The sequence below is a fragment of the Mixophyes fleayi genome, chromosome 9, assembly GCF_038048845.1.
Source record: "Mixophyes fleayi isolate aMixFle1 chromosome 9, aMixFle1.hap1, whole genome shotgun sequence".
In the NCBI taxonomy this organism is placed as follows: Eukaryota; Metazoa; Chordata; class Amphibia; order Anura; family Limnodynastidae; genus Mixophyes; species Mixophyes fleayi.
The window spans coordinates 25703422-25717190 of record NC_134410.1 but is presented as its reverse complement, the minus strand read 5'-3'; the positions used below and the strand labels follow the sequence as shown (position 1 = coordinate 25717190).

Here is a 13769-nt window from a genome sequence, read left to right as displayed (position 1 = left end):
ACACATGATTGGTTACTCGTGGCTTGAAAATATTTTAAAGTCAGGGGGAATCTTTGTGTGTCTGGTTTTGTTTTTGATTTTTTAATTTTACTTATTTATTTTAGCACACATTCAAATGGGCCCCACACTGCACCCCACTAAGAAAGTAGGTTGGCAGGATGGTTATTTGGGGTTCAGTTCTGTACTGTTCCTTTTAGTAATATTCATTCTGACTACATTAATGTGGATCCCAAATCTAGATTACTAATCTCAGCCCCCAATCCCTATCACTACTCTATATTGCCTAACCCCAGCCCCTAGCCCAAATCCTTAACCCCATTTCACAATCTCTAACTCAAGTCCCCAAAAACCTAAATGTAGGTAGCCAAATAAACTAGAGTCCACGTAACCTGGTGCCAAAATCATCTGGCAGGTGCCCAAACGACCTGGTACCCAAATGAACTGAATCCCAGATGTCAAAACAAACTGGTTCCTAAATGCCTACTTCAAATTAATAGCGGCCAAATGAAATGACCGAAGCCAAAATTAACTGGAGCCCAATTGATATGGCGCACAAATGAACTGAATAGTCAGTGCCTAAATAACAGGATACACAAATAAACTAGTGTACAAATTGTATGTACCCAATAATGAGAGGTTGGAGAAACTCTATTTTAACTGAATCACCCATGATCATGAAGGAAGAGCCTGAATATCAGGTCTGTCACAGTCCAGAAGAACAGCTTTAGGTGAGGTCTGTGATATGAAATAGAAGAGGGGATAATAGCTCTGTGCAGCCTACATGCAGGCATGCCAAGGATGCAACTAAATGATTATGGCCGGTTAATGGCTACTAATGGGAGGCCATGTAGTAGAATCCATCCATGAAGTTGTTTATTATCATGTCACAAGACGATCATTAGAATCCCAGATGTAACCTGGAGGCAGAGCTAACTTACCTCCAGCTTTTTGAGCTGATCATTGACCACGGAAATGTCAGCTATGGGTTCCACTGGTTGCAGTTGCTCTTCCAGCCTAAAGAGTCTCTTTCCAAGGTCGGTGTAATTTTGCACCACCAGGTCGGCCTTGTTGGCCTGGAAGAGTTGCTGAGCCTTAGCTTGAGTACTGGATTCAAGCTCCACCCAACACTGACGGATCTCTTCTAGCTTCTTCTTCACCACACCGGCCAACTCTGGCTTCTCTTGGATGAGCTGTTGACCTTCCTGTGCAAGACAAACCACAAACAGTGTATTCAATTAAGTTCCCCAAATCCCAGGTTCTCCTGACTAGGATGTTTATATCCTGTACCTGCAACCCCCCATGACCAGTATTTTCCATAGAATGCTTCTCGTAGAAACACATATCATTTACTGCCTCTGTTTTATAAAGGAACCAGTGCAGCTATTATTGGTCAGGGTGCAGGAGCACTTGCTTGGGGGGAAATTCCTTGAATCAGACACCTGTGCCCAACAGGGATCCTGTTGAGGCATCTTGGTAATAATTAAAATGGAGAGGCAGCTTATCAAGAAGTTACTATTATGGTTATAATGGGTAACACAGCGGCACACTTGTTATCAATGCTGCCTCACATGGGTTCAATTCTGATCGGGGCACTATCAAAGAAACATAGAATGTGATGGCAGATAAGAACCACTTGGCTTATCTAGTCTGCCCATATTGTAACCTATGGTAACCTCAAACCATATTTGATCCTTAGTTCTTTGTAAGGATATCGTTATGTCTATCCTAAGCATGCTGCTCTACTGTATTACCCTCTACCACCTCTGATGGGAGGCTATTCCACTTATTCACTACCCTTTCTGTGAGTAATTTTTCCTCAAATTTCCTCTGAACCTCCTTCCCTCCAGTCTCAGTGTATGTCCTCGTGTTCTAGTACTTCTCTTCCTTTGAAGAATATTTCCCTTCTGTACCTTGTTAAAACCCTTAATTTATTTGAAAGTTTCTATCATGTCCCTCCTTTCACTTATCTGCTCCAATCTATACATATTAAGATCTTTTAGTGAAGTATTTCCAGGTAAGTTTTGTGCTGTAGGCCATGCACCATTTAGTTGCCCTTCTGTGCACAGTATCTAATGCATTTATATCCGTCTGGAGATATGGGTCCTGAGTCTTTAAGGAAAGTAAGGCAAAAAAAAAGGAGTAAATTCTCTCCGGGACAAACCATTTTACAATGTAAGGGGTGAAAATTAATTTATTATTTTGCACAATAGTTAAATACTGGCTGTTTTTTCATCTAACACACAAACACTTCATAACTATTTATTTTTACACTGAAATATAAAGTGGATCTAGGTCATGCTCTACCCCAACTATAAATTTGTCCCCACATTGTAAATTTATCTGCCCCTGCAATGCAATGCAATGGTTTTGCCAAGGTGCAAAGTTACTCCTTTTTATGCTTTGCTCTCCTTAATGACTCAGGCCCATGGCCTCCAGAACTGAACACAGTATTCTAGATGAGGTCGTACCAAAGACCTATACAGTGGTATTATTACTTCCTTCTTTCTGCTACTGATTTCTCTCCCTATACAACCAAGCATCTGACTTGCCTTTCTTATTGCTTTGTTACATTGCTTACCTGCCTTTAAGTCACCTGAAATAGTGACTCCTAGATCCCTTTCCTTCACTGTAGTTTCCGTTATAGTGCCGTTAATACTGTATTTAGCCTTTATATTTTTGAGATATAAGTGCATGATTTTGCATTGTTTGGCATTACACTGTAGTTGCCATTCTCTTGACCATTCCGCTAGTCTACCTAGATCATCAACTATCTGAGTGGAGTTTGTACACTAGACAAGAAATTGATAAAAATTGTTAACTACGGTCCGTTTCTTGCTGACTAGTCACTAGACTAAGGATAGATAATGTGTGTGGTGTTGCTGATATATGTGCCTTCAAAGGGGATGGTGAGATATTGCTGATATGTAACTATAAAAGTGATAATTAACCAGTGTGTGACCATGCTGACATGTGACTAGATCCGGGATACTAACCAGTGTGTGACCATGCTGACATGTGACTAGATCTGGTATTCTAACCAGTGTGTGACCATGCTGACATGTGACTAGATCCGGGATTCTAACCAGTATGTGAGCAGGCCGACATGTGACTAGATCTGGTATTCTAACCAGTGTGTGACCATGCTGACATGTGACTAGATCTGGTATTCTAACCAGTGTGTGACCATGCTGACATGTGACTAGATCTGGTATTCTAACCAGTGTGTGACCATGCTGACATGTGACTAGATCTGGTATTCTAACCAGTGTGTAACCATGCTGACATGTGACTAGATCCGAGATTCTAACCAGTGTGTGAGCAGGCTGACGTGACTAGATCTGGAATTTTAACTAGTGTGTGAGCAGGCTGACATGTGACTAGATCCGGGATTCTGAACCAGTGTGTGACCAGGCTGACATGTGACTAGATCCGGTATTCTAACCAGTGTGTGACCATGCTGACATGTGACTAGATCCAGGATTCTAACCAGGCTGACATGTGACTAGATCCGGGATACTAACCAGTGTGTGACCATGCTGACATGTGACTAGATCCGGTATTCTAACCAGTATGTGAGCAGGCTAACATGTTACTAGATCCGGGATTCTAACCAGTGTGTGAGCAGGCTGACGTGACTAGATCCGGAATTTTAACCTGTGTGTGAGCAGGCTGACATGTGACTAGAACTGGGATTCTAACCAGTATGTGAGCAGGCTGACATGTGACTAGTACCGGGATACTAACCAGTGTGTGACCAGGCTGACATGTGACTAGATCCGGTATTGTAACCAGTATGTGAGCAGGCTAACATGTGACTAGATCCTGGATTCTAACCAGTATTTGAGCAGGCTGACATGTGACTAGATCCGTGAGTCTTACCAGTGTGTGACCAGGCTGACATGTGACTAGTTCTGGGATTCTAACCAGTGTGTGACCAGGCTGACATGTGACTAGATCCAGTATTCTAACTAGTATGTTAGCAGGCTAACATGTGACTAGATCCGGGATTCTTACCAGTGTGTGACCAGGCTGACATGTGACTAGATCCTGGATTTTAACCAGTGTGTGACCAGGCTGACATGTGAATAGATCCAGGATTCTAACCAGTGTGTGACCAGGCTAACATGTGACTAGATACGGGATACTAACCAGTGTGTGAGCAGGCTGACATGTGACTAGATCCGGTATTCTAACCAGTATGTGAGCAGGCTAACATGTGACTAGATCCGGGATTCTAACCAGTGTGTGGCCAGGCTGACAAGTGACTAGATCCGGTAATCTAACTAGTGTGTGACCATGCTGACATGTGACTAGATCCGGGATTCTTAACCAGTGTGTGAGCAGGCTGACATGTGACTAGATCCGGTATTCTAACCAGTATGTGACCAGGCTGACATGTGACTAGATCCGGGAGTCTTAACCAGTGTGTGACCATGCTGACATGTAACTAGATCCGGTATTCTAACCAGTATGTGAGCAGGCTAACATGTGATTAGATCCAGGATTCTAACCAGTGTGTGACCAGGCTGACATGTGACTAGATCCTGGATTCTCACCAGTGTGTGACCATGCTGACATGTGACTAGATCCGGTATTCTAACCAGTATGTGAGCAGGCTAACATGTGATTATATCCGTGATTCTGACCAGTGTGTGACCAGGCTGACATGTGACTAGATCCGTGATTCTGACCAGTGTGTGACCAGGCTGACATATGACTAGATCCGGGATTCTTACCAGTGTGTGACCAGGCTGACATGTGACTAGATCCTGGATTTTAACCAGTGTGTGAGCAGGCTGACATGTGACTAGATCCAGGATTCTAACCAGTGTGTGACCAGGCTAACATGTGACTAGATCCGGGATACTAACCAGTGTGTGAGCAGGCTGACATGTGACTAGATCCGGTATTCTAACCAGTATGTGAGCAGGCTAACATGTGACTAGATCCGGGATTCTAACCAGTGTGTGGCCAGGCTGACAAGTGACTAGATCCGGTAATCTAACTAGTGTGTGACCATGCTGACATGTGACTAGATCCGGGATTCTTAACCAGTGTGTGACCATGCTGACATGTGACTAGATCCGGGATTCTTAACCAGTGTGTGAGCAGGCTGACATGTGACTAGATCCGGTATTCTAACCAGTATGTGACCAGGCTGACATGTGACTAGATCCGGGAGTCTTAACCAGTGTGTGACCATGCTGACATGTGACTAGATCCGGTATTCTAACCAGTATGTGAGCAGGCTAACATGTGATTAGATCCAGGATTCTAACCAGTGTGTGACCAGGCTGACATGTGACTAGATCCTGGATTCTCACCAGTGTGTGACCAGGCTGACATGTGACTAGATCCGGTATTCTAACCAGTATGTGACCAGGCTGACATGTGACTAGATCCGTGATTCTCACCAGTGTGTGACCAGGCTGACATGTGACTAGATCCGTGATTCTCACCAGTGTGTGACCAGGCTGACATGTAAGTAGACCAGGAATGGTAATCAATGTCACCTGCTGTTTTAGTCCTACAAAAAAGCAGGTTATCGCTGTATGATAAATGACTTGCTCAAGTTAAATAATCTGAGTGAAATGTATTAAGGCCATGTTATTTATAAACACTCTCACTTCAGTTATCCTTTATAGGCTGGTTGGGTTTTGTCAGTCATCTCTGTTTCTAATTCATGCTATATACATACAACATAGGTTATCTCAGGTCTCTTATCCCTGCTAGGTTAGTTATGTCACATCAGTCACCACGTAAGAGGAGCTATGTCAGGCTTATTATTCCTCTAGTTACATTAGCAGTGAAGTTATGTCAGGTCAGTTAATCATACACTAGACTGCCCACAAACCACGTTAGTAGCTAGTTCTCATTCCGTGCAGCGCAGGGATTTGAATCTGTTATTTCCCTCCGTTACGCTGCTATTTGATCTTGTTAGTTTTCTTCAAAGAAAGGGGGCAAAATAATCGGATTTAATGCAAATTGTGTCTGGCTGCAGAAGCTGAGATAAGCCACTCCAAGGGATGCCTGGCAGTCTGTAACATGTCACACTGGTGAGACACGTCTGAATTCAAGATATCTGGGTCATCCTGCCAGCTCCGTATAATGTGAGAGTAATTACAGATAATACCAATAACACAGTATTGACCAGCTCACTGATCCCAGGACATCGTGTACCTGGTGTGACCGGTTTGGTTCACATACTGTATCCCAGTGAGCCACTATGGAAAGGCGTATAAACCTCCTAAAAATACATCACTGGGTTATGTGTGTGAGTGTTTATTTAAAATAATCGCATGGTGATATTAAAAAATGATCACCTGTGTTTTGTATGTAACCTAGACCATGTATTACATAGAATGTATGTGGAATGCTCCACACACTCACTTCCTGGAGTAAATGTACGATACTGTGAGTTTCCTTCGGGTTTGAAAAGTGGAGATGGTGCCTATAGCAACCAATCAGATTCTAGCTGTCACTTTGTAGAATGTACTAAATAAATGATAACTAGAATCTGATTGGTTGCTATAGGCAACGTCTTCACTTTTCAAACCCGCCGTGACCAGTCCTGGAAGGCAGCTGGCGGAGAGAAGCAGACAGGCAAGAAGCTGAGAAGGCAAGGGAGGGGGTGGGGGGGGGGGGGGTGGGGGGGTGTTGGGGGAGAGAAAAGGTGCCAGACAGAAAACGGGGGAGAAGAGAAAGATTGCCACACAGGAAATGGGGGTGGGGGGGGGGGGATAATATTATTTTGCCCACTATTGGAGCATAATATCAACTGGGGGCACTATTGGGGCATAATATCAATTGGGGGCACTTTTGTGGTATAATATCAACTGGGGGCACTATTGGGGCATAATATCAACTGTGGGCACTTTTGTGGCATAATATCAACTGGGGGCACTATTGGGGCATAATATCAATTGGGGGCACTTTTGTGGTATAATATCAACTGGGGGCACTATTGGGGCATAATATCAACTGGGGGCACTATTGCAGCATAATATCAACTGGGGGCACTTTTGTGGCATAATATCAACTGGTGGACTATTGGGGCATAATATCAACGGGGGGGGGCACTACTGTGTGGTATAATATGATTTGGGGGCACTATTGCGTGGTATAATGATTTTGGGGCACTACTGTGTGGCATAATATGATTTTGGGACACTACTGTGTGGCATAATATATGTTGGGGGCATGTACTCAGGCATGAGGGAAGGAGGAGAATGTTAATATAATGTGGGAGGTAGGCTATTAAACTAATGGTGGAGTTTAGGTGGGGGCTATTTTTTTAATTGGTGCTATTTTATTTGTGGGGTGATGTGGGTTAATTTAATATTGGGGCCTAGCAATTTAAGATAGGGTGATTGGACCTTTAATTTAATGCTGGGGTGGTTTGGGGGCTATTAATTGAAAGTGGGGCTGTTTGGGAAAAAAATGTCTATTTATTAAATGTGAATATGAATTATTTAATGGCAGTGATGGTTGCGGGAAATAGGTATATTTATTAAATGTAAATGTTACTTAATTTATTGCTGGGGTTGTTTGGAGGGAGGGAAATAAGTTTATTTATCATCAGCAGCAGCTATTTATATTAAATGTGAATACTAGTATTTTAATGTTGGGGCTGGAGGGAGGCCCAATTATAAAACATGGGTTGTATTGATTAAACTCCAGGGCTGGTTGGAGTTTTCTAAATTACATGTACCCATTTTTTTCCAGATAGGGCCTCCAACATTCCAGTATCCAGACAAGCAGCAACTGAACTAAAGACACCAGCAGCCACAGGTGGTGAAAGTAACAAGACAGGTAGGAGAGAGCAGGACAGTGTGCCAACTGCCCTGAATCTGTGGGGAAGTCCCGAGTTTTGGTGACTGTCTCGTTTAGTGAGACTTGGTCCGACTACAAGGACAGTTGGGTGGTATGTCCCACTTCACACTGTACTGCTTGTGCAGGTAGAGCTGCGTGCAACTAACAGTAGTGCACACAGTATTGCCTGTGTATTTGTCTAAAATGATAACCATGTTACATAATAGGGGCCCCCTGTCTTAAAGACCTCAGGCCCCCCAAGCGTTAATCCAGCTCTGGTTTAGGAGGGAGCGAATAGCTGCTCCCACTCCCTGGATAGGACACAGCCTGCAGAGCAAGCCGAGGAGCTCTAAGTCTCAGAAGATTTGGTAATCTCGTGAGACAAAGAGCTTCCCTGCTCACTCTACAGGAAGTTCCCACCCTGATGGATGTCAGCAGCACCAGAAGCATAGATAAGTACAGTGGGCTGGAGGTGTCATAATGTGCCTGGGGAGATGGCGTGATAAATGTAATGTTTTATTTTAATGTATGTATCATTGCCCCATGTAGGCCACACCCACAACACAATGCGGCCACGCCCTTTTAAGTTTCTTTCCTGCTGGAAATGAGGTGGGCCTGTGTACTTTAAATGCCAGGGCTGATTTTTAGTCCCAGTCCGGCCCTGGCAGTGAGGTTACACAGGCAAATAAACAATATATAAACATAATTTCTTAACAGTTTGATCTGGTTAATGACATTCTTGGCTTAGATGTTTCTCTTCAGATTTTATCGAAAGAAATGCTGATTATCTTTAGTATCTAAGAAATAAATAGGATATTTACATCAAAAGCTAGAGTTTATCTATTTGTCCCTGGGAAGTGTGTTTTAGAATTAGATTGCTGGCTCTTGGGTACAGTATACAGCTACTCTGTACTGTTCCTGACCTCAGACCAGGACACAGTGCACAACTGTATACAACATCCGCAGCCATAACACGGGAACAAATGTGGAATAGCAATGTAGTAATGTAACTGGCTTACACTAGTACTGCAGCAGAATGCTAATCACTGGGATAAAATGCTTAGAGGGACATGGGGGCATTTTTCATCCTACAGAAGATCTAAATAGCTAGTTTTAATCCTTTAAATGTAAGCAATACTGACATCTCTAGCAAAATCCTTCCACTGCCTGTGGGCAAGGTAGGTGCCCCAACTATGAACGTAATTTATAAATGTGCTGCATCTTGTAATACATCCTGGCAGTGCTACAATCAGCCTCTCCGCTATACAGCTGGCAGGGAACCAATGCCGGGAGATGTGTTGGTTCCATGTTTGCATGAACACAACAAACAGCATATTGCAATTTGTACACAACCATACATATACACAGCGGCACAAAGTGATAAAGTTATCGAATGGTGCCCGGATTCAGGACAGGTATCGTGGGAATTATGCAAATAACTGCTGCGGATGTATCCGATTATACAATGCAGCTCTGGCTCCATATACAGGGATTGGATATCTGGTTACTCAAAAAGTCAGACACGCAATCGATAAAAGAAACGATGCAGGGCCCCACAACTATCATTTCTGACAGGAAATGTGTAAGATATCAATAAATTGTGACCTTTGCAGAACAGTAAGTCAAACATATACATACAGGCATGTTTTATCATGCTCATGGCTGTACATTTTCACATTTATTGAAATATACACATACACATGGCAAAGGCAGCCATTTCATAAAGGCAGCCTATCACGTCACAAGGAACCAGTGATGACAACAGCTTGTAAGAAACCGATTGGCTGCACTCTCACGGACACTGTCTTAGCCCACAACATGGTTAATGACGCGCCTCAGTATTGGCACCAGTTCCTAGTGAATGGAAAGCCTGCAATCTCATGAATGCTGGTTCACTCTACAAAATGGCTGCCAAAGTGCCACAGGGATGTCACTGGTTCATAGTAAATTAGTCAGTAATCTTATGACATTTGGTTCAGCCTGGAAGTATGCAGAAGGTGCACTTAAACACGAGTTTAAATTGCAATACTGGTTATCTGGCTGATACGACAAGAAACTCCAAAGGAACAGTTCACAATTATTGAAAATGGTACCATACTTGCTTAACTGTAAGATGAGATGTGAAATTGGTCATTAAACTCACAGTCAAATTAAACTGGGCAATTCAAAAAATACTAAGAAATGCGCACAAAGGGCCTCATCAGAGTTGCATGTAATAAGCACCATTTTGCATCTGAGCAAAGATTCACCCGCACACTTGCACTGTATTTTGAGTTGCAAAATACGGGTGCAAGCTGTGCATATGCGCAGTGCAACAAAGTTTACACAAGAGCCAAAGTTATGAGGTGAAAATGCAATTAGGTGCAACTCTGAGGCCAAAAGTGTACAGCAACTTGTTCTAGAATACAAGTATGTCACTTTAAAGTTAACTCTGCCACCTTTACATCTCTCTCTTGGACTATAGGACACGCAATGCATTGTGGGAACAGTCGTCACCTTACCTTTTCAATTTTGTCCAGCCAGCCCTTGTTCTGAGTGAGTTCGGCTGTAAAAGCCTGGTGCTTGAGCCATTTCTTATGGAGTTTCTGCGTCACGTCCCGCGAGTTATCCCGAGCCATCAGTGTTTTCTCGCAGATCCAGGCATCCAGCTGTGGGGGACAGAGATGGGGGTGAGAGCGGAGGAGTCCATTTTCGAGGGGTAGAGCAGGCCTCACGGGACGCCTCTGTTGATTTACTTTGGGTGAGTGCAGGTAGGAGAGGAGACAGGAGAGGGTAGCCTGAACTCCCCTGGTGTCATTATATACTGTGTAATAGGGTGGGTGTCTGGGGTAAAGTAGGAAGAGGGTTAGATGCACAGGAGAGGTAAATAAATGACAGTAATTAGGGGGACACAAGACAAAAAAGAAAGAAGTATAGGGGAAGAAAAAGAAATGTGACAGGTATGGGAGACGAGAGAGGTTCAAAGTATTTAGAGAGCAAGTGAGAAAGAGAGAAGACCTTCTGGAAACGACAGACAGAGATGGCAGGAATAGGTGACAGACAGGTGAGAAAGCAGATTGGCTGGAAATAAATGAAAAGGGTGAGAGAAAAAGACAGATGAGAGTGTTAGGAAGCAGGTGAGAGAGGAGATAGGGATGGATGAGACATTTAAATAGGAGAGAGAGAGAGAGGAGATCAGGAATGCATAAAGAGACAGATAGGTGAGAGAGATGAGAGTGTTAGGGGGCAGGTGAGAGAGGTGATAGGGATGGATGAGACATTTAAATAGGAGAGAGAGAGAAGAGATCAGGAATGCATAAAGAGACAGGTAGGTGAGAGAGATGAGAGACTCTGGATGAAATCATTAGAGAGTAGGTGAGAGACATGAGAGAGATGATCTGGTGTGTTATAACAGACAGGTGAGAGAGATGAGGTCAGGAATGAATGGAAGGGACACACAGGTGAGAAAGAGAGAGAGATGAGGGGGATAAAAGGAAGAGAGAGGTAAGAGAGATAAATGAGAGAAGTGAGAGCTGGATAGAAGCACTAGACGGCAGAGCAGTCGAGTGGAAAGAAATAAACAGGAGACTGCGAGAGATGGTGCTGTGTTGCCTACAGAAGCTGCTGTCAGTGCATAATGTGCTGCGATGCTGTTTGCTGCAGTGAGATTTGCTGTCCCTGTGAGGGGTGGGCTGCCTGATCCTGCACAGACCCTTCAGCTGGCGCAGGCAACGAGCATGGAGCCCCTACTACCCTGACACATGCTCACTGCCAGCAGGTCCCCCCTGATGTACTGTCAAGGTGGGATGGTGGAATGATCCCACTGCAGTGAATGGATGGAGGGGGAGGATCCTGATTTTGATGCGTCATCTCCCCCCTCCCCTTCTCCTTCCAGTGCCTGACAGCCTGCTACATTCCCTCCAACTTATTCTCTGGGTCTTACTCTCTCTTACACTATGTCTGATCCCCTCTATGTCTAATCTCTGTATATCTTACAGTATATAACGTCTCTGTGCATCCTACAGTATATAACGCTCTATGTCCTGTTCTCTCTACATCTATCTAGCTCCCTCTATGTCTGTCTCTTTATATGTAACTCTCTATATCTAGCTCCCTCTATGTCTGTCTCTTTATATGTAACTCTCTATATCTAGCTCCCTCTATGTCTGTCTCTTTATATGTAACTCTCTATATCTAGCTCCCTCTATGTCTGTCTCTTTATATGTAACTCTCTATATCTAGCTCCCTCTATGTCTGTCTCTTTATATGTAACTCTCTATATCTAGCTCCCTCTATGTCTGTCTCTTTATATGTAACTCTCTATATCTAGCTCCCTCTATGTCTGTCTCTTTATATCCATCTCTCTATATCTAGCTCCCTCTATGTCTGTCTCTTTATATCATACTTGCCAACTCTCCCTGAATGTCAGGGAGACTCCCTGAAATAGGGGTGATCTCCCTCACTCCCTGAAGAGTCTGGCATTCTCCCTGATGCTGAGCCAGTACAAGACGTGGTTGGCTTCGCCATCTGTGGCATGATGACACGGTTCAGAAATTGTGTCCTATGTCCATGTATTGATGCCTATGGAGGTGGCCATTTTCATGGAGACCAAGATTTAGTCAAAGACTAACAGGTAGGACAACATAACTTCAGTAATGGAGACAGAAATGTAAAAGACACTTCAGTCTCTAGAGATTCATTAGCTGCTTTTCTTTAACGCATAGTTGTCTACTTTCCCGGAATGTCCTGGAGACTCCCGCATTTCTGGGAGACCTCCCGGGCTCCCGGGAGAGCAGGGCAACCTTCCGGTTCTTGCCCCCGAAATAGATAAGTGGCAGGGGGGCCTTAGTTACGCAAATATTGCGTCATCTTAGCCCCGCCCCCTGCTGTAATTGATGCGATTCATCAAGCCCTGCCCCTGCACGCCCACCTCCCCCGGGATCTCCCTGAAACCAACGAGGAAAAGTTGGCAAGTATGCTTTATATCCATCTCTCTATAGCTAGCTCCCTCTATGTCTGTCTCTTTATATCCATCTCTCTATATCTAGCTCCTCTATGTCTGTCTCTTTATATGTAACTCTCTATATTTATCTCCCTCTATGTCTGTCTCTTTATATCCATCTCTCTAGCTCCCTCTATGTCTGTCTCTTTATATCCATCTCTCTATATCTAGCTCCCTCTATGTCTGTCTCTTTATATCCATCTCTCTATATCTAGCTCCCTCTACGTCTGTCTCTTTATATGTAACTCTCTATATTTAGCTCCCTCTATGTCTGTCTCTTTATATCCATCTCTCTATATCTAGCTCCCTCTATGTCTGTCTCTTTATATCCATCTCTCTATATCTAGCTCCCTCTATGTCTGTCTCTTTATATCCATCTCTCTATATCTAGCTCCCTCTACGTCTGTCTCTTTATATGTAACTCTCTATATTTAGCTCCCTCTACGTCTGTCTCTTTATATGTAACTCTCTATATTTAGCTTCCTCTATGTCTGTCTCTTTATATGTAACTCTCTATATTTAGCTTCCTCTATGTCTGTCTCTTTATATCCATCTCTCTATATCTAGCTCCCTCTATGTCTGTCTCTTTATATCCATCTCTCTATATCTAGCTTCCTCTATGTCTGTCTCTTTATATCCATCTCTCTATATCTAGCTCCTCTATGTCTGTCTCTTTATATCCATCTCTCTATATCTAGCTCCTCTATGTCTGTCTTTTTATATCCATCTCTCTATATCTAGCTCCTCTATGTCTGTCTCTTTATATCCATCTCTCTATATCTAGCTTCCTCTATGTCTGTCTCTTTATATCCATCTCTCTATATCTAGCTCCTCTATGTCTGTCTCTTTATATCCATCTCTCTATATCTAGCTCCTCTATGTCTGTCTCTTTATATCCATCTCTCTATATCTAGCTCCTCTATGTCTGTCTCTTTATATCCATCTCTCTATATCTAGCTCCCTCTATGTCTGTCTC

At 43.5% G+C, this 13769-nt stretch overlaps 1 protein-coding gene across 4 annotated transcripts in view; it reads right to left on the bottom strand.

Moving 5' to 3' along the window:
* Positions 1–13769, bottom strand: part of SPTBN4 (spectrin beta, non-erythrocytic 4) — a 98017-nt gene that overhangs the window by 22676 nt on the left and 61572 nt on the right. For all 4 annotated transcript variants that reach the window (XM_075187066.1, XM_075187067.1, XM_075187068.1 and 1 more), the window contains 2 exons: positions 10314–10460; positions 939–1202 (listed from right to left, as the gene is read on the bottom strand). In XM_075187066.1, coding sequence (XP_075043167.1) covers positions 939–1202; positions 10314–10460 — 411 coding nt within the window. The remainder of the gene's footprint in view (positions 1–938; positions 1203–10313; positions 10461–13769) is intronic.